Consider the following 25,590-nt stretch of genomic DNA (forward strand, 5'->3'; position numbering starts at 1 on the left):
CATCAGTCACTAAGAAATACATGTAGGATGGTATGGCACTAATGGGACAAGTGAGGGAAGGAGACAAATGAGGGAAGCCACCAAGACACTGCTGACAAGTCCGAAGGACTTACAGTCTTCTGTGGCTTTGGTTGGAGAAACTGTGCACAGTGCAACTTTGTCTCTTGCACCAAAAGTCACAGATGAATGGTGGAGTGGAGCAAAGATCAGTCTATGAAAAGGGGACACGAGCATCGCCCCAAAATTATGCTTCAAAGGACCATCAGTCTACCTATCAGCCTCCACAGACAGAACTGATCACATGATGTGCCAGAGTTGCAGTCATCTGCTCTCCAACAGGAAGCAGAAGTTGCATATGTTTGCCACCAGATGTCAGTATGGCGTTATAAATGTCACAGCATCCATGAGACAGCTTTTGTCTGCAAACTGTGACCACTTACAAACAATCAATCAATCAATCAATTGTATTTATATAGCGCCAAATCACAACAAACAGTTGCCCCAAGGTGCTTTATATTGTAAGGCAAGGCCATACAATAATTACGTAAAAACCCCAACGGTCAAAACGACCCCCTGTGAGCAAGCACTTGGCGACAGTGGGAAGGAAAAAACTCCCTTTTAACAGGAAGAAAACCTCCAGCAGAACCAGGCTCAGGGAGGGGCAGTCTTCTGCTGGGACTGGTTGGGGCTGAGGGAGAGAACCAGGAAAAAGACATGCTGTGGAGGGGAGCAGAGATCGATCACTAATGATTAAATGCAGAGTGGTGCATACAGAGCAAAAGAGAAAGAAACACTCAGTGCATCATGGGAACCTCCCAGCAGTCTAAGTCTATAGCAGCATAACTAAGGGATGGTTCAGGGTCACCTGATCCAGCCCTAACTATAAGCTTTAGCAAAAAGGAAAGTTTTAAGCCTAATCTTAAAAGTAGAGAGGGTGTCTGTCTCCCTGATCTGAATTGGGAGCTGGTTCCACAGGAGAGGAGCCTGAAACTGAAGGCTCTGCCTCCCATTCTACTCTTACAAACCCTAGGAACTACAAGTAAGCCTGCAGTCTGAGAGCGAAGCGCTCTATTGGGGGTGATATGGTACTACGAGGTCCCTAAGATAAGATGGGACCTGATTATTCAAAACCTTATAAGTAGAAGAAGAATTTTAAATTCTATTCTAGAATTAACAGGAAGCCAATGAAGAGAGGCCAATATGGGTGAGATATGCTCTCTCCTTCTAGTCCCCGTTAGTACTCTAGCTGCAGCATTTTGAATTAACTGAAGGCTTTTCAGGGAACTTTTAGGACAACCTGATAATAATGAATTACAATAGTCCAGCCTAGAGGAAATAAATGCATGAATTAGTTTTCAGCATCACTCTGAGACAAGACCTTTCTGATTTTAGAGATATTGCGTAAATGCAAAAAAGCAGTCCTACATATTTGTTTAATATGCGCTTTGAATGACATATCCTGATCAAAAATGACTCCAAGATTTCTCACAGTATTACTAGAGGTCAGGGTAATGCCATCCAGAGTAAGGATCTGGTTAGACACCATGTTTCTAAGATTTGTGAGGCCAAGTACAATAACTTCAGTTTTATCTGAGTTTAAAAGCAGGAAATTAGAGGTCATCCATGTCTTTATGTCTGTAAGACAATCCTGCAGTTTAGCTAATTGGTGTGTGTCCTCTGGCTTCATGGATAGATAAAGCTGGGTATCATCTGCGTAACAATGAAAATTTAAGCAATGCCGTCTAATAATACTGCCTAAGGGAAGAATGTATAAAGTGAATAAAATTGGTCCTAGCACAGAACCTTGTGGAACTCCATAATTAACCTTAGTCTGTGAAGAAGATTCCCCATTTACATGAACAAATTGTAATCTATTAGATAAATATGATTCAAACCACCGCAGCGCAGTGCCTTTAATACCTATGGCATGCTCTAATCTCTGTAATAAAATTTATGGTCAACAGTATCAAAAGCAGCACTGAGGTCTAACAGAACAAGCACAGAGATGAGTCCACTGTCTGAGGCCATAAGAAGATCATTTGTAATCTTCACTAATGCTGTTTCTGTACTATGATGAATTCTAAAACCTGACTGAAACTCTTCAAATAGACCATTCCTCTGCAGATGATCAGTTAGCTGTTTTACAACTACCCTTTCAAGAATTTTTGAGAGAAAAGGAAAGTTGGAGATTGGCCTATAATTAGCTAAGATAGCTGGGTCAAGTGATGGCTTTTTAAGTAATGGTTTAATTACTGCCACCTTAAAAGCCTGTGGTACATAGCCAACTAATAAAGATAGATTGATCATATTTAAGATCGAAGCATTAAATAATGGTAGGGCTTCCTTGAGCAGCCTGGTAGGAATGGGGTCTAATAGACATGTTGATGGTTTGGATGAAGTAACTAATGAGTCCAACCAAATACCGGCATCACTGAAAGCAACCAAAGATAATGATACGTCTTAGGGATGGTTATGAGTAATTTTTTCTCTAATAGTTAAAATTTATTAGCAAAGAAAGTCATGAAGTCATTACTAGTTAAAGTTAAAGGAATACTCGGCTCAATAGAGCTCTGACTCTTTGTCAGCCTGGCTACAGTGCTGAAAAGAAACCTGGGGTTGTTCTTATTTTCTTCAATTAGTGATGAGTAGTAAGATGTCCTAGCTTTACGGAGGGCTTTTTTATAGAGCAACAGACTCTTTTTCCAGGCTAAGTGAAGATCTTCTAAATTAGTGAGACGCCATTTCCTCTCCAACTTACGGGTTATCTGCTTTAAGCTACGAGTTTGTGAGTTATACCACAGAGTCAGGAACTTCTGATTTAAAGCTCTCTTTTTCAGAGGAGCTACAGCATCCAAAGTTGTCTTCAATGAGGATGTAAAACTATTGACGAGATACTCTATCTCACTTACAGAGTTTAGGTAGCTACTCTGCACTGTGTTGGTATATGGCATTAGAGAACATAAAGAAGGAATCATATCCTTAAACCTACTTACAGCGCTTTCTGAAAGACTTCTAGTGTAATGAAACTTATTCCCCACTGCTGGGTAGTCCATCAGAGTAAATGTAAATGTTATTAAGAAATGATCAGACAGAAGGGAATTTTCAGGGAATACTGTTAAGTCTTCAATTTCCATACCATAAGTCAGAACAAGATCTAAGATATGATTAAAGTGGTGGGTGGACTCATTTACATTTTGAGCAAAGCCAGTTGAGTCTAATAATAGATTAAATGCAGTGTTGAGGCTGTCATTCTCAGCATCTGTGTGGATGTTAAATCGCCCACTATAATTATCTTATCTGAGCTAAGCACTAAGTCAGACAAAAGGTCTGTAAATTCACAGAGAAACTCACAGTAACGACCAGGAGGACGATAGATAATAACAAATAAAACTGGTTTTTGGGACTTCCAAGCTTTCAAATGAATTAAAGCTCTGTCTGGGTTTTTGATTAATTAATAAGCTGGAGTGGAAGATTGCTGCTAATCCTCCACCTCGGCCCGTGCTACGAGCATTCTGACAGTTAGTGTGACTCGGGGGTGTTGACTCATTTAAACTAACATATTCATCCTGCTGTAACCAGGTTTCTGTAAGGCAGAATAAATCAATATGTTGATCAATTATTATATCATTTACTAACAGGGACTTAGAAGAGAGAGACCTAATGTTTAATAGACCACATTTAACTGTTTTAGTCTGTGGTGCAGTTGAAGGTGCTATATTATTTTTTCTTTTTGAATTTTTATGCTTAAATAGATTTTTGCTGGTTATTGGTGGTCTGGGAGCAGGCACCGTCTCTACGGGGATGGGGTAATGAGGGGATGGAAACAAACAAACAAAGAGAGCTTCTGATCCTTTTGTTGCCTCTCATCTTCCAGCATGATGCAAACATGGACAACATGTGCTGCTTTGTCAGTTTGTATTCTCCATCTACACTCACTCACACTGGTCCAAAGGGGGGGTTAAACCAACTTTCATCAAAATAAAAAAAATGTTCAGAGTGAAGAAGTTAAAATGTCACACACACACACACAAAAAGGAAAAACCAAAGCACTGATGTAGATGCAGTCACATGCCATCATGTGTAATGAAATAGTTGGACCGTGCTGCAAAAAAATTTCATTATAGTTTGAGCTGGATCAAAATATTCAAGCAAAACCAGGACATTGTTACCCTGCATGTTGGCGAAGCAGCAGCAGCAGCAGCGTGGTTTTGTTTTCAGTGGCATGTGTCTGTGGCCAAGAGAACTCAAATATGGTTCTACCGATTTCCTTCAAACGTGATGGGAACATTACTTGATCAGATACCTAGAGGAGATTAGATTTTGGAGCAGTTTGGTCAAAGGTCGGGGTCAAGGGAAATGTGGATAAAAAAAAATAAAAAAAAACACTTTTTTTTAGAACTCAACAACCAAGAAGCCTAAGAAGCATGGTAGGGATGACCTCATAATGAAATCACAGAGAACTCATGTGATGACATCATACATAGTGAAAAACATTACAGATATATATGTACATTAACCTGTACCTTTAACTTATGATGTGTGGAGTGCACAACCCTCTGATCCCTTTCTTTCTTTCTTTTTTTTTTTTTTACATTGGATGAAAGGTCATGATTAATGCAGATATACACGGATTACGGGACAGAGGTAGGAAATTATGCTAACTTTTTAAAAAATTTTATTTTAACATTGAAGGATGGGACATTATCAGCATTAGTGACCGTCTGCATTCTCAGCACAACCAGGACGTGGACACGGTTGTCTCCATGACATGTTGTCCACATGCCAGAGCATCTGTACTTCTTTCATGACTACTTCCACGTGTGACGACGAAACCTTCAAATTATAACTTTTTGTGACTCTGCAGAGTCCAGAAATGGACAATGAAGAAACTCCAGCTCTGTTTTATCCTCTCAGTCAGTCAGGCAGACAGACAGACAGTTTTCTGTCTTTTTATACATTATTTTAACATGAATCCTCCCTTCTTCTTATTTAAAGGGGTCACATTGAATATCAATTTATGCCTACTTTTTATACTTAAATATTGTTGTACTGTTTTATTACACACTGTCAAAATACCATAATGCTCTGACTTTGCATGTAGAAATGATCTAACTTTAAGAAAATTTCAGATCTGAAACAGTTTATTTTCGACATCTGTGGCATACGTCACAGAAGCACATCTTGAACTTGCTTTTCGCGAGACATGCTCAAGGGAGCAACGTTCTGTTTCTTGCAACATATTTGAACAGTCTGTAGAAGAGAAATGGAAAAGCTGCCCTTTCCCTGAAGGGAGAGGGGGCGTGGTCAGCAGCAGCTCCTTTCCAGTTAAAGGAACAGGCACACAAGTAGACTGTTTCTTTCAGACCTGAAAACACCAAAACATATGTAGGTACTTTTCATTCCATTATTTTAATGTCTGTTTTAGGAACACCTGGTTATGTTTGCTTGCTGAAAGGAGCCTTTCTAGGTAATTCACATTTTTTTGCAAGAATTTTGCTGAAATTACAACATTTTTCAAAGCCAGAAACTGTAAAAAAATAGAAATCAGCATTAGGTTTTCAAATTTCATACAGTCCTCAAACTAATTACGGGAACAAATGCTCCTGTCTTTAATAATAGCCAAATGTATCCAAGATTAAACCAGTGTTACAGCATTGACACGACTTTATTCTGCAGCTGCCATAAAAAAGTCATGAAAAAAATTCAGAAAAAAAGAACAGAAAAAGAAAAGAATCATAGAATAGCACATAGAGTTCCTTTTTTTCTGATAATACTGGGAACTTGTTAAAAAAATGTACATATAGATTCAGTGTTATTGCATGACTGTGATGTTTTAACGGAGGTGCAGAACTTGCAGGTGCAGTGAAAAATGAGCCCACAGTCAAGGTCAGTCTGGGAGCATTCAATGCACCCATCACACCTGGATGACAACCACCCAGACAGACAACTGGTGCATTCCTTTCACAGTAAGCACCTGTCCCAGCCAGGTGAAAGAGTGGTGATGCAGGACTTGCAGGCACGGTGAAAAATGCACCCACAGTGTTTTTAAAAAATATGTCCAGAATCCGCTTGGAATTCCGAAGGTTATTATTAGAAATGCTTGATGTTAATGAGGAATATTTTTATCTTGTGTAATCATTTGTGTGGTTAAAAATAATTATTCCTACACATGGCATTTATTCCAGGTGCAGTTTTGTTTAGTTTGTCTTCACAACCAAACAACAATTAAGGATTTATTCCAAACCAACCTCCCATTCGCTTGCTACCGAGTGAAATATTATTACACGCAGGAATGATGGACCGGAGCGAGAAAACAAGAGCAGGACTATAAATAGAAGTGCGTTCAAACAAACCTTCAACCTTGGAAAGTGTCTGGATGTCTCCTAAACAATAAATGGCAGCTGTGACAAAACAAATATTACGGATCGTTACTGTCACCGCCACCAGATCAAAATATTATGGGGTTGCTATGGCGAGACAGTGAAGTTCATATTCAGCAAACCTGAAGGCCATCTGTTCTCCACTCTGCACTGATGACATCTGAATACACAAAGCAGAAATCCAGCCGCGTTTAACGAGCACGTGTTGATGGTTAAATATCACCATCGGTGACATTATTACCCGAGCCGAGGCCTTCCTCCCAGTGATGGGACCGCGGTGTTTTACAGGGCGGGGGGGTAATTCTGCAGCATTGTGACTTTTATTAGCCTGTGCAAACACATGTGAGGGGAATAATATGGATTTATTGCACTCGCCATTACGTTGGTGCACACACATCATCGCTCTCAACTTCCTGTTTGTGAGAAAGACCCGTTTTTTTATTGATACAATTTGCTCGTGGTTGATGCAGGCCAAATGACTGGCGTATATCATCATACTCCTAAAATACTTTACAACTTAAAAAGGAGCCGTTTCCAAAGTGAGCAACAAGTTTGTGCTGCAAAAGATGAAGCATGACATTTTTATAAGTGTGTAAAATAGTGTACATCCAGAAAGTATTCACGTTGCTTCACTTTTTACACATTTTGTTATGTTGCAGCCTTATTACAAAATGGAGTAAATAATTTTTCCCCTCAAATTTTAAATGAATTTTTACCATCAAAATTCTCCTCACAACACCCCATAATGACAACATGATTTTTTTTGTAATTTTGGCAAATTTATTAAAAATAAAAACAAAAATCACATGTATGTAGGTGTAGTGTTTTCCAGAATATGAGTTATTGTTTTTTTGGCTGTTTTATCAAGTTCTTCACATTTTATGTCTGTACAACTTACATGTAATTTTATTTAATTTAACCAGGTTAGTCCTATTGAGACCAAGATCTCTTTTGCAAGGGAGACCTGGGCAAATATAAAGTTTCCAGTTCACCTAACCAGCATGTCTTGGGATGTGGGAGGAACCCAGAACACCCAGAGGAAACCCACGGGAACACAGCAAGAACATGCAAACTCCACACGGAAAGACCACAGGTGGGAATCGATCCCATGACCTTCTTGATGTGAGACAACAGTGCTTACCACTAATCCACCGTGCTCCCCAAATATGTATATACCGAAAAATCCAGTGTTAATTAATTAATTCATTCATTCATCTTCTACCGCTCAGTCTAATTAAGGGTCGCGGGGGCTGGAGCCTAGCCCAGCAGCCATAGAGCGCGAGGCGGGGTACACCCTGGACAGGACGCCAGTCTGTCGCAGGGCCACAAATAGACAAACAAACACAGACACACCCACACGCACACACCTACGGACAATTTAAAGATTCCAATCCACCTAACCCGCATGTCTTTGGACGTGGGAGGAAACCGGAGCACCTGGAGAAAACCCATGCAAACACGGGGAGAACATGCAAACTCCGCACAGAAAGGCCACGGGAATTGAACCCACGACCTTCTTGCCGTGAGGCAACAGTGCTAACCACTAAGCCACCGTGCTGCCATTAATTCATTAATAATAATAATAATAATAATAATAATAATAATCACAAGACTACAACGATAAAAGAATAAATGCCAATAACAAAAAGCGCGCTACATCAAGGCACAGAAAAGTATGTGCAACTTATTTATGCTTCTTTCCTCTTGAAGATGCATTTTTGACATGTGTCACTTATACTCTAGAAAATACAGTAACATTATTCTTTCCCAATGTCTTTCTTGTGACTGGTGAAATAAACTGTATTGCACATACTTGAAAACTCAACAGCCAATGAGGACAAGTCAGTTATTTATTTTTAAATAACTTATTTATTTCATATTGTGTAAAAAACCCAGCAACATAAATAAAAAATATATTTTGCACATTTGCTTGTATTTTTTTTCTTTACATTGTGCAAAAAAACCACCAAAACAAAACAGTACAATACAGGCAAATAAATACAATTAAATACAAATTCATGAAGAATGTAACCCAATGAAACATGGTGCATCACAATCACAAATGCTTGCTCCGCCCTCCTCCGGCTCGGCCTTTGAGTCTTTATCATGATACACTTTTGTACGACTTTTCTATCAGAACGCTGTTTGCGCTCAGTCGGGAACGTAAGGCTTCTTCCAGCTTCTCTTCTGAAAACGCCCAGCCATCGCTTTCCGATGCTACGACTACCTCAGCGTCTGCATCTGCGTCCGGCTCCATCTTTGCAGCAGCTGAAGCCACACCTCTCCTGCCTTCTCAACACTTAAGGCAACCAAGGATTGATCCATCGGCTTGTGGGGTTCAGTCACGCTTTTTTCTCCTGCCTGGTGGCCTTGGCGCTGGCTTGGCAGACAAGGTCCCGGTACGCTGGAGATCGCAGGAAACGAGGGTAGCAGTCTTTGGCCATCAACATGTAGATCTTGTGCTGGGCCAGATCAAAGCAATTTGGTGATGGAATGACCATGTTGGCTTTGGTGATGTCCCGAGTCTCGTGGTCAATGTTAACCTGGAAAAAGAAGCGAGTACAAGAAGTTTAGTTTGAAAGTGTATTGCTTGTTTTTGGACACAATACATGACTTCAGAAATGTTGTTCAATGTGCCTTCTGACAAACCAGAACCAAATTAACTTTCTTCACCTCCGGTGCCCGTTCCAAACTTTTTCAGGTATTTTTAATGCTTTACGTGTCCTCAGACTTGTGTCCCTATATCTTCAATAAATTGCACGAGTCCACATTTGATATTTTTTGCCTGTGTTTTACCAGGATTACACCAAAATTACTAAACCGGTTTTCATGAAACTTGTGGAAATGTAGGGTACGGGGCCAAAGAGGAAACCACAAACTTTTGGAGTCCATCCAATTAAGGAGGTGGAACCAGGAATATTTTTTCCTTGCTTTCTCTAATTTTCTTTTTCCATTTTTGTGAACTGATAAAATCTGGACTGTTGTCCAGATTTTCCAAAAGTCTCATCTGATCTTGCATGGCAGCACTCTACACATGCCTAACTGTGTTCTTCATGAAGATCTTGAGAAACTGACAAAACAAAAAGAAATCACAAATATTTACGCTGATATATAAACATGAATTTAGACGTAGATCCAAGTCCAGATGCATCCAGGATTTTTACTTTTAAAGATTTTTTAAAATTATTGTATAAAGAAATCAGATTGTTTTAATGTTATAAAACAATGAAATATGTTATTGTTTTATTGTTGTAATGCATGTTTTTTTGGCCACTCAATGGAAATCAGAGTTTTGGAATAAGCACTCTATTTGTGTTTGTGTGTGTGTGTGTGTGTGTGTGTGTGTGTGGGGGGGGGGGGGGGGGGGGGGCATTTTGACTGGGGGTTTCTTTACCTCTCGGGGAGCATCACTGCAGATGAACTCGTTGTAGATCTTCTTGGCTTTGATGGGCAGTTTGCCAGCAGACTTGGTGTTCCTGTATTCCTCACAGGCGTAGTAGAAGGCGATGTTCTCCTCACTGAACTCAGACATCAGGAATGCTGTGAAGGCGCACAGCCCATCTAAGAAAATGAGAAAAATGTATTTTTTTTTTATGATAAGTGGGAGTTCAGGTAGGAGGAGAGTGTGCATGTGTGTACAAGAGCCAGAAAGCCCACTTACATTTACTGGACAACACATTTTCAAAAGACTCTTTCCACCTGAGACATTCTTCAAGGGTCAGTCTGAAGAAGAAGAAAAACATGCAGAATGATTAGATTGAACCTCAAGTTTTGCAGCTGCAGTACTATTTCCATAGAAGTGCCAGCTTACTTATTTTTCCCAATTTTGCAGCAGAATAGACTCCAATCAGGTTTTTGCAAAATGCCTCCCAACCTCGCCTTCAGTTCCTTGGCCCTGTCACACACAGAAAAGGGAAAACAGGTTAGTCATAGTTTTTGACAAAAACCACAAAGGCACAAAGAGGTCTTTGCATTACGTTTGCAAAACCTCGCAGATTTACGACTCAGGACATGCATGCAAAAAAATACAAATTAAAAATGCACAAATGCAGCAGCAGTGCTGCCTTCTGTATCCTGTGAGTGTGGCAATGATGATCATGTCTGCGTGAAGCTTCTTGTACCTTTCCAAGCAGCAGGCAGGCAGAGAGGCGAGTTCTTTGCACATCGCAGCAGCAGGTCGGAGCAGTCAGCCGGTTTAATATCCGTTTAGTTCAGATGCAAGCTCTGTGTTTCTGTACATCTGAAGCCAGCTGGCACAGGGTTATATAGACTTGACTGTGGTGTGTCATCATCCCAGTCAGCCAATCAGAGAGGGAGAGAGGGAGGATGTTGGACTCAGAACAAAAGGAGGGAGGATATGCAAGGACAAGGCTGGAAAATTACTGTGAAATGATTTAAGCTGCTGCCCCCCCCCCCTTTTTTTGTACCCTCCTGAAATCATGTCAAAGCATCTTATTCGCACACACACATACACGCATGCACATGCACATGCACACATATACATATTTGTTTATTTGAAATGGACAATGCATATTAATGAACATAGTTACATGTAAATATGCCAGATTACAGTAGAATGCAGAATAATATTAGTGCTATGTGACTAAAAAGATTAATCCAGGTTTTGAGTATATTTCTTATTGTTACATGGGAAACAAGGTACCAGTAGATTCTGTAGATTCTCACAAATCCAACAACACCAAGCATTCATGATATGCACACTCTTAAGGCTATGAAATTGAGCTATTAGTAAAAAAAAGTAGAAAAGGGGGTGTTCACAATAATAGTAGTGTGGCATTCAGTCAGTGAGTTCATCAGTTTTGTGGAACAAACAGGTGTTAATCAGTTGTCCCCTATGTAAGGATGAAGCCAGCACCTGTTGAACATGCTTTTCTTTTTGAAAGCCTGAGGAAAATGGGACATTCAAGACATTGTTCAAACTGCCTTTTTAGCAATCCTGTGAATCACTAAACTAGTATTTAGTTGTATAACCACAGTTTTTCATGATTTCTTCACATCTGCAAGGCAATAATTTTGTTGGTTTGGAACCAAGATTGTGCTTGTTTACTAGTGTGCTTGGGGTCATTGTCTTGTTGAAACACCCATTTCAAGGGCATGTCCTCTTCAGCATAAGGCAACATGACCTCTTCAAGTATTTTGACATATCCGAACTGATCCATGATACCTGGTATGTGATATATAGGCCCAACACCATAGTAGGAGAAACATGCCCATATCATGATGCTTGCACCACCATGCTTCACTGTCTTCACTGTGAACTGTGGCTTGAATTCAGAGTTTGGGGGTCGTCTCACAAACTGTCTGCGGCCCTTGGACCCAAAAAGAACAATTTTACTCTCATCAGTCCACAAAATATTCCTCCATTTCTCTTTAGGCCAGTTGATGTGTTCTTTGGCAAATTGTAACCTCTTCTGCACATGTCTTTTATTTAACAGAGGGACTTTGTGGGGGATTCTTACAAATAAATTAGCTTCACACAGGCGTCTTCTAACTGTCACAGCACTTACAGATAACTCCAGACTGTCTTTGATCATCCTGGAGCTGACCAATGGGTGAGCCTTTGCCATTCTGGTTATTCTTCTATCCATTTTGATGGTTGTTTTCCATTTTCTTCCATGCGTCTCTGTTTTTTTTTTTTTTTTTGTCCATTTTAAAGCATTGGAGATCATTGTAGATGAACAGCCTATAATTTTTTGCACCTGCGTATAAGTTTTCCCCTCTCCAATCAACTTTTTATTCAAACTACGCTGTTCTTCTGAACAATGTCTTGAATGTCCCATTTTCCTCAGGCTTTCAAAAAGAAATGCATGTTCAACAGTTGCTGGCTTCATCCTTACATAGGGGACACCTGATTCACATCTGTTTGTTCCACAAAATTGACGAACTCACTGACTGAATACCACACTACTATTATTGTGAACACCCCCTTTTCTACTTTTTTTTTTACTAATAGTCCAATTTCATAGCCTTAAGAGTGTGCATATCATGAATGCTTGGTCTTGTTGGATTTGTGAGAATCTACTGAATCTACTGGTACCTTGTTTCCCATGTAACAATAAGAAATATACTCAAAACCTGGATTAATCTTTTTAGTCACATAGCACTACTATTATTCTGAATACTACTGTATGTAGCAAGATGCTAATTTCCATCTGTAGTCCCAGTAACATTAAAACAGACTAAGATGACACAACATACCAAAAATAAATTATTCATGACAGAAAAACAATTAAAACAAAATACACATACAAATATTTACAATTCAAAGTAACAATAATTGATAGATAACAGGTAGCCGACAGGTGGAGGAACCAAAAGAGTTTCATGTTGGGTGTTGCGGTGCAAAAGTACTGTATTAAGTGCTGAGTGCAAAGTGCACACACACACATGCACACACACATGCACACACACATGCACACACACGGTATATGTAAAATAAACACAGAATGGATGTTTGACTGGTTATGAACTTTTGTGCTGACAAAATTAATGAATTGGCAGCAAGGCAGCTTAGTGGTTCACACTGTTGCCTCACAGCAAGAAGATGGGATCGATTCCCACCTGTGGCCTTTCTGTGTGGAGTTTGCATGTTCTCACCATGTTTGCGTGGGTTTCCTCCGGGTGCTCCGGTTTCCTCCCACATTTAAAGACATGCAGGTTTGATAAATTGGAAACTTTATAATTGTCCAGGTCTCCCTGCAAAAGAGGTCTTGATCTCAATGGGACTAACCTGGTTAAATAGAGGTTAAAATTTTTTTAAAAAATTAAAAGTAAGCATCAGGCATGCAGAACAAATGTGGCACAAACAAAATATCACAACTAACTTCCATAAAATGATCAGTTTTCCTATATGGGGACAGAAATTTAACTTTGACCTCTGACTTTAATCGCTGACTGATTCTATCCTAATTCTTCCCAGCCACAGAGCAAATACACTTGCTACGTTTGGTCAGCATCAGATTTGGAGGTCTTAAGATATCCTGCTAATAGAATCCAAGGCGATTGTGTCCAAATTAAATTTATTTATTTTTGCCGGATTCAGTAAGGATCCCAATATGGAGTTTTACGCCGGATGTCCATCCTGATTTAACTCCAGATGTAGAAGGAAACTGGGAGCTGGGTGGCCTTTGAACTCTGCACCTTCCTGCTGGGAGGCAAGAATGTGCTTCATCACATAAATAAAGTTTTACAATTTGCTTTGATCATTGAAAAACGATTATGACATCATTTAGTCTTTTTTTAATTTTATGGGATTTTTTTTTTTTTTTTACAATAATGTTGAATAAAGCCAATAAATTGACAGACCTCAGAGAAGATGAGAAACATCTCCTCATGTATTCTTTTGTTGTTAGTTTCTGCCTAAATCATTAAAAACTTCAGAAAAAAAAAAATCACTTTGGAACAGTTTTGAGATTCCAGCCCCAGCAACAAGCACCAGAAGCATTTGAGACTAAATGTTCTGGTGATCTCCAGGGAAACACAATAAAGCGACATTTGTGTTAGACCTCATGCTGGTGTGGTCACTTCAGGAAAATCAGATGAGGAGGATCAATTTCACTATGAAGGAACATCAGCTACAGCTTCATGGCCATGGGGCACATTTCTCTGTGGGTGATCCAGTGTGCAGATATCACAGTGCTGATGACCCCAAAGACATGCACATACATCCTCTGACTCCAGCAGATAGTTAGCTGCTTTTTGGGATTTGGGGATGGATGCACATTCCTGGACCGGACTTGATTGTGCAAAACAAACCCTCACAGCCAGCAGATTAGAGCAAGTTGCAGCTGCATTTCAAGCAACTTCTTATTAATCTCCACGATCTGACAGGGTGGCTTTCCCAACTTTTTGGCTCGACTATAATCATTGTTGAAATCAAATGCATTGCAATGCTGATTCTGCCCCGTTAGTCTTTTGGCCAAGCAGGTTTTTGGTTCCACATCAGAGGAATAAATGACACTTGCAATCCAGCCTCAGTGTATCATGACCTACACAAAAATGTCATATAGTTAAGGCAAAGCCTTGGACCGAACATCGAGGGAATTTTGAAGACTGCTCAGGATGTGAATTTCAACAAAATCTTTACTGAAATGGGCGGGGACACCGACGTTCGCAACTTGATCGCAACAAATTTGAACAAATTGGCGGGAAACATCGTCTAGAATAAAATATTCTTAATTCTGTATGTTACTTTTCACACACACACAAATATTCTGCCTCTGATATAAAGAATATCGCGATTCTCAATCAAGTTTGATGTTGTCGTTGACAACAGCCACCAGAAATCTGAGTGGTGCGCTAAGTGGCCAATTTCGGCATGACGCGCTACTTACTTTGAAATCCGAGATGTGTTTTCGGTCTATTGACTCAGTCACACATCCGGGTACTCCGTCTGTGAGGGCTTAGCAACGTGCTTAACAACGCCGGCTGGCGTGACAATAATCAAGCTGGGTGGATTGTTTGGACAATGCGAGGCAGTGGGTTGTAACAACAAAGTGAGAAAGAAACTTCCATCCATCACAATATTAAAAACAAACCATTGAATGTAAACTTTGGACACCATGGTCCTCCTCGGCACACATAAAGCATAATGATGACACACCAATCACACACATCGATCAGTATCATGCGTTACTTTTGGGGGAAATAATCAGCAACACGGCCCCTCCTGGGGCAGACCGGCATTCACAATGTATCATCTTCCTCTTTCGGTTGCTCCCGTTAGGAGGCGCCACAGCAGAACAATGATTTCCATCTCACACTGTCCTCTGTATCTCCCTCTGTCCCACCAACCACCTGCATGTCCTCCGTCAGCACATCCATAAACCTCCTCTTTGTCCTCCCTCTTCTCGTCCTGCCTGGTGGCTCCATCCTCAGCATCCTTCTCACTATATACCCTGGGTCCCTCCTCTGCACATGTCCAAACCATCTCAATCTCACCTCTCTGACTTTGTCTCCAAACCATCCCACCTGAGCTGTCCCACTGATATGTTCATTCCTAATCCTGTCCATTCTCGTCACTCCCAAAGAGAATCACAACCTCTTCAGCTCTGCCTATTGATTATTTTAGATAACAATATAATAAACTTTGTTTATGATAGAATTCAGAGAGTGCTATTTTGATTGTATACATATATATATATATATATATATATATATATATATATATATATATATATATATATATATATATATATATACACACACACACACACACACGTATGCATACGTAAGGGTGGCAACTGCGTCTTCGTAGCTGTTCTCACTTCATCCTTACTAATCTCTTGTACTTCCTGATTTACTCTCTCCACATCATCCAGCCTTTTCTCTCTCTCATTTTCTTCATTCATCAGCTCCTCAAAACATTTCCTCCACTTTCTCATCACACTCTTCACTTGTCAGCACTTTACAATCTGCAATTTTCGATCTTAAATATGATCAATCTATCTTTGTTAGTTGGCTATGTACCACAGGCTTTTAAGGTGGCAGTAATTAAACCATTACTTAAAAAGCCATCACTTGACCCAGCTATCTTAGCTAATTATAGGCCAATCTCCAACCTTCCTTTTCTCTCAAAAATTCTTGAAAGGGTAGTTGTAAAACAGCTAAATGATCATCTGCAGAGGAATGGTCTATTTGAAGAGTTTCAGTCAGGTTTTAGAATTCATCATAGTACAGAAACAGCATTAGTGAAGGTTACAAATGATCTTCTTATGGCCTCGGACAGTGGACTCATCTCTGTGCTTGTTCTGTTAGACCTCAGTGCTGCTTTTGATACTGTTGACCATAAAATTTTATTACAGAGATTAGAGCATGCCATAGGTATTAAAGGCACTGCGCTGCGGTGGTTTGAATCATATTTGTCTAATAGATTACAATTTGTTCATGTAAATGGGGAATCTTCTTCACAGACTAAAGTTAATTATGGAGTTCCACAAGGTTCTGTGCTAGGACCAATTTTATTCACTTTATATATGCTTCCCTTAGGCAGTATTATTAGACGGTATTGCTTAAATTTTCATTGTTACGCAGATGATACCCAGCTTTATCTATCCATGAAGCCAGAGGACACACACCAATTAGCTAAACTGCAGGATTGTCTTACAGACATAAAGACATGGATGACCTCTAATTTCCTGCTTTTAAACTCAGATAAACTGAAGTTATTGTTCTTGGCCCCACAAATCTTAGAAACATGGTGTCTAACCAGATCCTTACTCTGGATGGCATTACCCTGACCTCTAGTAATACTGTGAGAAATCTTGGAGTCATTTTTGATCAGGATATGTCATTCAAAGCGCATATTAAACAAATATGTAGGACTGCTTTTTTGCATTTACGCAATATCTCTAAAATCAGAAAGGTCTTGTCTCAGAGTGATGCTGAAAAACTAATTCATGCATTTATTTCCTCTAGGCTGGACTATTGTAATTCATTATTATCAGGTTGTCCTAAAAGTTCCCTAAAAAGCCTTCAGTTAATTCAAAATGCTGCAGCTAGAGTGCTGACGGGGACTAGAAGGAGAGAGCATATCTCACCCATATTGGCCTCTCTTCATTGGCTTCCTGTTAATTCTAGAATAGAATTTAAAATTCTTCTTCTTACTTATAAGGTTTTGAATAATCAGGTCCCATCTTATCTTAGGGACCTCGTAGTACCATATCACCCCAATAGAGCGCTTCGCTCTCAGACTGCAGGCTTACTTGTAGTTCCTAGGGTTTGTAAGAGTAGAATGGGAGGCAGAGCCTTCAGCTTTCAGGCTCCTCTCCTGTGGAACCAGCTCCCAATTCAGATCAGGGAGACAGACACCCTCTCTACTTTTAAGATTAGGCTTAAAACTTTCCTTTTTGCTAAAGCTTATAGTTAGGGCTGGATCAGGTGACCCTGAACCATCCCTTAGTTATGCTGCTATAGACGTAGACTGCTGGGGGGTTCCCATGATGCACTGTTTCTTTCTCTTTTTGCTCTGTATGCACCACTCTGCATTTAATCATTAGTGATCGATCTCTGCTCCCCTCCACAGCATGTCTTTTTCCTGGTTCTCTCCCTCAGCCCCAACCAGTCCCAGCAGAAGACTGCCCCTCCCTGAGCCTGGTTCTGCTGGAGGTTTCTTCCTGTTAAAAGGGAGTTTTTCCTTCCCACTGTAGCCAAGTGCTTGCTCACAGGGGGTCGTTTTGACCGTTGGGGTTTTACATCATTATTGTATGGCCTTGCCTTACAATATAAAGCGCCTTGGGGCAACTGTTTGTTGTGATTTGGCGCTATATAAAAAAAAAATTGATTGATTGATTGATCTTTTACCACCCTAACATGCTGCACATCCTTTCCAGTTCTGTCCCTTTGTCTGGCCAATCAGTACAGGTCATTTTCTTCTTCCTTACTATTTAGCTTCTTGTACAGCTCACAATATGCCTTTTCCTTAGCTTTTGCCACTTCTCTTTTTGCCTTACTCTGTATCTTCTTCTATACCTGTCTACTTTCTTCATTTCTCTGACTATCCCAATTCTTTTTCACCAACCTCATTCTCCTTATGCTTTCCTGGACATCTTCATTCCACCACCAAGTCTCCTTGTCTTCTTTCCACTGTCCAGATGTCACACCCAGTACCTTCCTAGCTGTCTCTCTGACCACCTCTACAGTACTTTCCCAGTTGCCCAAAACTGCTTCTCCTCCATCCACTGCCTCTCTCACCTACTCACTGAATTGAACATGTGGCCATTGTGTAGAATCATTTTTCCATCATCCGGCTTCAACTTGGTACGGACAAGATGCCAGTCCTGCTGCTGCTAATTTGGTTTTATATCGGTATTTTATCGAAGCCCTCTGAATAGTTGAAGGTCACACTAAGGCCCCAACAACAGAAATATAACTAAATTCAAACAAATAATTGCTTAAATGTGGAATTCAAGAGCAAATACCACTCCCAAATGCACAATGTATGTCTACGGTAAAACTCGTCAACAGGCATGTATTGTTACACCTGATCTGATGTGGAAGCAAACTGGATGTGACATTGCTGTGACCAAATCTTTTTTTTTATTTTTTTGCTGCAACCGAATCCTTCCCCCAAGCTATTTTAAGTCAGATCATGTGACCTTCGGTTCTTGGGATCCTCATGGCGGTTGAGGCGGATATTGATCTGACATAGAAGCTAACTGGAAGTGACATTCAGCCTCCCTTGATGTTTGGTGTAATGGCCATCCTAAGGTCACCATCCTTTGGATTCTATGACATGTTACCCCTCAACTTGATAACGTAGGATAACAGATGGTGCAAACTATTCAGTTTTAAAACCTTGAATGAATGAATGAATGAAAACTGTTTATTTCGAACATTTGATACAACAACAATTACAAGATAGATCAGTAAAGACAACAACAAAAAAGTTCCTACTGTGTACCCAACATGTCCGAAAAGGGGTAGGGTGAAGCATCAGCTTATTTATCCCTACCCCTTCTTCCCCACAACCAGTAATACCCTTTGCCACATATACACATAAATTCCTACACACCTAAACCGATATCAATATTTATATATATACATATATATACACACACATACATATACACATCAACATACACATATATACACATATACATATATACACATATATATACACAAACATAAATATACACCTACACATACCTACTTACATACAAAATACTATATATTTACAAGCCGAAGCAAACAACAAAAACACCCTAACCCTAACCTTATTAACGCAACTAATAATTTGCATTCACCACGTTGGATCTGCACGTTAATTTGGCACAGGTTTTAGCAACCTTCCACTCTGGAAACAAGTGCCCGTAACTGCTTGGTCACCACCCCAGCAGGAGGGGTGTCTGCTACGATGCAATTTACGTATATACCAACAAATCACCCATTTGTCATGAGTAATAATATTTATTTTGGGCTTTTCCAGAAATCATTCAAACCTTTCTCCTGTTCCAGCTTTAGATAGAGAAGATAAAGCTGAAGGAATGGTGAGGTCAGTAGGACACTTTTCCTCTTTCTTGCTCAATAAAGGCATTGCTCCCACGGAATGATGGGAAGGAAATGTATCTATACTTTAATGATATTACTGCCACCAGCTGGGATGCAGACCAGCTACTGGAAACAATAAAGCTGCACAGGCCCTTTATTCCCAGCTGACACATGACTCTGATCCCTTATCGAAGATCTTGTTTGCTATAAGTCAGATTATACAGCAGCATTAGATAATGTGAATTTACAGAATGTACAGATGCCAAGAACAGTGACACACCTCAGTCTTGGCTTTGCAGACATCTGTGGACAATGTTTAACCCCCCCCCCCCCAAAAAAAAAACATTAAAAAACAAAACAACCCCTCCCCACCTCCATAAAACAGAGTCAAACAGTGAAGAGTTTGAGCGATCAGAATAAAACACATCTCATCGACACTGTTTGTGAGCATCATACCTATTAATGATCACAAAATAAGTCAAAGGAGCGTGAATCTTGTTTGCCAAAGAAGGAAAAAAGTGAAGAGAAAAACAATTTCATGGCCTGTGAAGGCATAATGTGATTGGCAACCTGACCACTACATGACACTAGGGTGTCAGAATCCACCCCTCATCAGTGTCGGGATACTTAGGTGACGGATTATGTAGGGGATTGAATGTTGGGGTGAAATACAATGGGAACCTTGTGTGTCCCATTACCACTCTGGCAGCCATGAAGGCAGAACAGGAACCCGGGTGCTGGTGAAACAAGAAGTCCTTAACGGCAGATCAGGCGTAAAAGGAGGTGATGACTTTTCAACCAACGGCTGTGAAGGCAGATGAAGGCTGCAACAGGTCCTCAAATTGACTGGGATTTCTCAACCATGGGACCAGGCTAAGGGTCTGTCAAGGATCGTGTGTTCTTCAGCATCTAACGACATGCCCTCATTAAACAAATCCACACACAGATGTGTCTAGATTGAGGTGGTGCATGTCAGGGCTGAAACTATTCGGTGGTCTCCTCATGCACCAAGGGACTGCCATGAGGACTAGATGACGTTAAATCCTACACACTGTAGCTTGAACACTTCATGCATGATTCCTGCTTTGCTGAATTCCCCTCATTAATGGAAACATAAAGGGGAAAGAGATGCACAAACATGAAGCGTGCTCGCTCTGTGGCACCGTTCAGGCTGAGTCAGCTAATGTGTCACGAACGTCTAAATGTGCGGAGGCAGAACGAGATCACCTAACCTGTTCAGAACCATTGTTCTAACGAGCATTTAATTTCTCCTTTTGTTGCCAGGAAAGCACTGCCTTGAGAAGCCTGGGGCAACCCCGCCTCCCACTCGCCGGATCACCGGTGATGTCATTGTACTTCTACGTAACTATTAAGCCAAATGACAAAAGGCAGCCGGAAACAGAGCATCGAGTGAGCTCAGAGAAAATGAATAAATCTGGATTGTGATCAAAGAGCTTCAGAGGAAGTCGGGGATTGACTGTCCTTGGAATTAGATGATGCAAACGTTGCATCAGTATGTGGCTCAAAATGAGGTTTTACTTTATTCAAGCGGAAATTAAAAGTGCTGCATCCCGACTGGGATCGTTACTGGCAAACTGGAGCTCGTCATGTGTCGCGAGAGATGCCATGTGATTTCTCAGAAACGTGCTTCTGATGAATCAGAATCATTGGCAAAAATCTACACACAGGACATTATTGGGTGATGCACTGTCATATGTGCGGCGCTAAATGTCGCCCTGCAGTACAACCCTGTGGTTTTCAAACAGTGGCCCCACTGTGTTGCTTTTTCCACCGAAGGTTACACCACAGGAGGCCTTTCAAACGCTTCTTAGAATGTTCTGGAGCAATTTCCAGTTCTTAAAAGTGGTCACGATGTTACAGTTTTGCTTCTGTTCACTGATTTGATATTAATGTGCTGCATTCTGAATGGATTTTTATGAAAATTTGGTGGAAATGTTTCTCCACTTCAATCTGAACCGCACATAGCCGCCAGTCTTCCAGGAATAGCCGGATTAAAAAGAAGATAAGATGGGAAAATTTGCAATTTCACAGCAGCAGTGATAATAGATTTGTGTAACAGAAGGGCAAAAACAAATACCTTCAATAAAACAGGGAAATACTGTGTACATTGCCAGCAAGACCCAGAGTACAGTATGTGCAGTGGGTCAGGTGAGTCTAGTGTGTGCACAATAAGACAGTAAAAACAAGAATTACACAGATTGTTGACCTGAGATACACATAAGGAAATATGCAGTACTGTGCAAAAGTTTGAGGCAACCTAGAGTTATAATAAAAGTAATGTTTGGTGCCCCCCCTTTTCAATTGGCATGTCAAAAGGAAATCAGTTCCAACAAAAGTGGATGTGTGAGCTATACTTTTAATTCCATAATAATAGTAATAATAATAATGATGATAATAATAATAATAATAATAATAATAATAGTAGTTTCTTTGTGAGTGTACTGCCAGTAGAGTACCACATAGTTGCAAATGATTATGCAATATTAACATGATTGTAAAACAAAATTGCTTATACTCTAAACCGTGTTATTCTTAAAATTGTTTTGAAGTCCTGTGACTTCCAGACCAAAAATATCATCTAAATAGAACTCAGTTGTCATATTGATTATCATCAAAGATAATGTATGTGTAATTTTATGTGTTAATTTATTAATTTTAACACATACATGTGTTTATTTATGAATTTATCAGGTTTTCATACTTTTTAATGCCTTTATGATGCTTTAAAAGTGCCTAACATTTGTGCACAGTACTGTACATAAATTGACCCCACAGCGGCCCCAGGCTGCACTGACATAGGGGCCTTAAAAAACCCTCCTATAATCAAAAAATATAAGCAAATCATACCAAATTAAAATATTTTATGAAACACTTCCCACCACACTGCCCTTTTAAAAAAGTGAAAATATCTATTCAGAAGTGGTGTGAATTGTCATTACAAGCATTAAGATAATAACCAACTATTATTACCTCCGCCAAGGAGGTTATGTTTTCGGTCATGTTTGTTTGTTTGTTTGTTTGTCTGTTTGTCAGCAGGATAACTCAAATTTTGATGAAATTTTGTGGAGTGGTTTGAAATGACAAGAGGAACAAGTGATTAAATTTTAGTGGTGATCTGAATCACGATCCAGATCCTGATGATAATGCGTTAGCATGTCTATGGCATTTTCAATGTTAAAAGTTAGCATTAAGCGGTTGCAGGTGTCATCATGTTCGGGTGCATTTGTTTTCAAATTGTAATATTTCTTAAATTTATTTTTGTTGAAATTTTGTGGAGTGGTTGGAAATGACAAGAGGAACAAGTGATTAAATTTTAGTGGTGATCTGAATCACGATCCGGATCCTGATGCTAACGCGTTAGCATGTCTATGGAATTTTCAATGTTAAAAGTTAGCATTAAGCACTTGCAGCTGTCATCACGTTCGGGTGCATTTGTTTTCAAATTGTAATATTTTTCTTAAATTTATTTTTGTTTATATATTAATAATCTAATGATTATTATATACAATTTTAGAGAAAGAGACAAAAAGAAATAGATCACTGTGCCAAGGAGGGAATTTCTTTAGGGTCAGTGACCCTATGGCCTTGTTTAGAGAAGTGTTTCATAAATGTTAAAAAATTAATATATTTGCAGTTTAGTTGAATAATGAATTGAAGTTTGTCTCTTATTTGTTTTTGTCTATAAGCACATGCAATATCAATATCAGTGCTCAGATGACAATAGCTTCTGGGAAAGGTGCAAGTTGCAATAAACTGTGATGCCAAGCGCTAAGGATACATGCTATCCAGTCACAGCAGATGAAACTTTTTTACTACTGAGCAAATATCAATGTTAGACTTTTTTAGGTTCAATGATTCCACGGCATGTAGATGTTATGGCGTCAGTGACCCCATGGCCTTGGTCGGAGGTTTGCACTCTCTGAGTGCTTCTAGTTTCTATGTAAAAATTTATGGACTGATTTCCTGAAGGTTTTTATGTATTAAACCGTGCAAACACCAGAGCATTTACAAAAAATTCCTGTGCATGCTGATTTACTTATAGCGTGCACTGAGGATTTTGTCTTTAAAAATGCACAGAATAGTGCATGTTGTCCATTTTGCACATTTGCCTTCATGAATATGCAACTTGGGGTTTGTCTACCTGAGTGCTCAAAATTGTGGGAGGAACATGCAAATAAGTGAGGTTTGCATACACAACATGATTTATCAAGTTCATAATGAGATTTTAGGGATGCTGGTCGTGTCTGAATTCAACCTCGTCATTAACTTACTGTGCTTAACAGCCTGCTGTTCCAGCAGCGCCACCAGTTCGTGAACACAAGGTGCATTCCTGCAAGTGGGTGATTGAATTTCTTTTCACACTTATGACTATTACCACATGCAAAATCCTCATTTACACACTGCTGTCTGTGTCCTGTTACCTGCTTTCAACTGCGCAGTTAGTCTAAGTAAATCACCTGCAAACTGCCTCCACCGGGATGCACAAAACTTTGGACTGCCTTCATAATTCAGTACCTTATTATGGGTATGTTACTGGTTTCATGATGTCCTGTTCTGATAATGATGCTCCCCATGTGCTCTGAGCTTTTCTGTCCTTTGTTTACATTATTGTCCAAAAACCACACTCGCATAAAAAATGTGTTCAGGCGTATTATATTATTTCACACGTGTAGATATTAACTGCGTGCGCAAATAATCTCTGTGTGCGTTAGGAAACTGCTGCTCGAGCGAGGGAAAAGGTGCTGCAAATGACGACTAGCGCACCCGCGCCCTCTCAAAGTTGATTTCTGCACACACGCAGTGGATTTCGACTTTCTCGCTCGAAAATTATGGCACTATGGGGGAGGGAACCAGGTCGGCACTGGCTCTGCTGTGATTGGTCATTTCTGGAGAGTGAGGTTTGATTCACCTGAGATTAATGAAACCCGGCGCGTTGACTCTGACTCTCTACACCAAAACCTATCAAAGGAAATAATGTAATTATTATGAAATAAGCAGGTTCAGAAAACTGATGGATGGACTATTTTCAGATGGATGCTACTTTTTGTATTTTTTTTTTTCAGTTTTCTTCATCATGTCTAGGCCGAGGCCACTTTAGGTCACCTCAGAGCCTAACTTCACTTAGCCCACATTTCAAATCCTTGTTTGCACTGATACACTCCAGTTCTTGCTCCACAAAACTGGAAATTGTTTTTCGTCTCAGGCCATTCATCTTGAGCCCGGTGAAGATGTTCCAGGCTCATTTGGACTCCGCTGTGAGCGAGAAAAAGCTCCTCTTCAGCTCAGTGCTCATGTCTTCTTTGTAACGATAGACTTCGATCAGCTTGTCCTCAGGGGAGCATTGTTAAAGCCCCCCCGATGTGTTGTTGCCACAGAGAAAATGACAAATGGGATGAGATGCCGGAGACCACACTTTCAACCAAGAATGGGAACAAGAGCAGTTTGGGTCAAAGAGAGCATCAGCAGTCAGTAATTATTCACTGACACGGGTGTAATTTAGACACTGATGGTGGTCTGTCATCCCTCAGTGCTCCAAAGCTGTTCTTGAAGTACGTCAATGTGCAGAGAAAACGCTCAAAACTGGAAAAAATTATCACAGTAATCAGCAGCAGTGATATTTTTTTAAAATCTTTACACAGCAAGTCTTCAAAAAGCAGAGGGTCATATTATAAACCTGCTAATTCCAGTTCTGGGTCATGGGGTTGGAGCTTAACCCAGTGGCCGTGGGGTTGAAAAGTGGATACGTGAACAAATAATGGAAGTTTTGTTCCTCACATAAGAGTGTGAGATGTATTTGGACGACTCAGATGGAAGCATTGAGCTTTGATGATCCCAAATGAAGCCCACCCAGAAGAAGAAAATACTGCATTTCCTTGACTGGCCACTTGAGGCTGACTTCAAAACAGAGCATTTTGCCATAGAAGCCCATGTTAGAATGTCCAGCTTGAAAGCAGAAATAAACATGTTTACAGCCTGGTACAGAAAATGTTTTGGTCTCTACTGCTAATTTTCTCCGGGGGTGGGGGGTTTGATATTAGAAAAGTTGCAAAGAAAACCTGCACCCTCTTTGCCCTTTCTGGAACAAGTTGAAGAGCCCTGATATAGACAGACAGTCTATTCTGAATTTTACATAGAACTATGGTATTTGATCACATTGCACCTGTATCTGACATCCTTGACT

The 25,590-nt window shown here is 40.1% G+C and overlaps 1 protein-coding gene across 2 annotated transcripts; it reads right to left on the minus strand.

Moving 5' to 3' along the window:
• Positions 1-8,455: 8,455 nt before the first annotated feature.
• Positions 8,456-10,626, minus strand: LOC117518326 (regulator of G-protein signaling 16-like). Of its 2 annotated transcripts, XM_034179429.1 has the most exons (5): positions 10,502-10,626; positions 10,192-10,275; positions 10,042-10,103; positions 9,775-9,941; positions 8,456-8,923 (listed from the first exon to the last, which is right to left on the minus strand). In XM_034179429.1, the coding sequence occupies exons 1-5, from the start codon at positions 10,543-10,545 to the stop codon at positions 8,723-8,725; spliced, it is 558 nt and encodes a 185-aa protein (XP_034035320.1). In that variant the 5' UTR covers positions 10,546-10,626; the 3' UTR covers positions 8,456-8,722. The 2 variants fall into 2 exon arrangements, with proteins under 2 accessions (XP_034035320.1, XP_034035321.1); XM_034179430.1 differs by lacking the exons at positions 10,042-10,103; positions 10,192-10,275 and having other exon boundaries at positions 10,502-10,620.
• Between the last annotated feature and the right edge of the window lie 14,964 nt (positions 10,627-25,590).

Source organism: Thalassophryne amazonica, chromosome 10 (assembly GCF_902500255.1).
Source record: "Thalassophryne amazonica chromosome 10, fThaAma1.1, whole genome shotgun sequence".
Classification (NCBI taxonomy): domain Eukaryota; kingdom Metazoa; phylum Chordata; class Actinopteri; order Batrachoidiformes; family Batrachoididae; genus Thalassophryne; species Thalassophryne amazonica.

Excerpts from the sequence above, each read along its gene's own strand:
- LOC117518326 (XM_034179429.1), bottom strand. The coding sequence starts at position 10,545 with ATGTGCAAAGAACTCGCCTCTCTGCCTGCCTGCTGCTTGGAAAG. Across the intron at positions 9,942-10,041 it reads AAATGTGTTGTCCAGTAAAT|ATGGGCTGTGCGCCTTCACA; the intron begins GTAAGTGGGCTT and ends TCATTTTCTTAG. Across the intron at positions 8,924-9,774 it reads GCAGTGATGCTCCCCGAGAG|GTTAACATTGACCACGAGAC; the intron begins GTAAAGAAACCC and ends TTCTTTTTCCAG.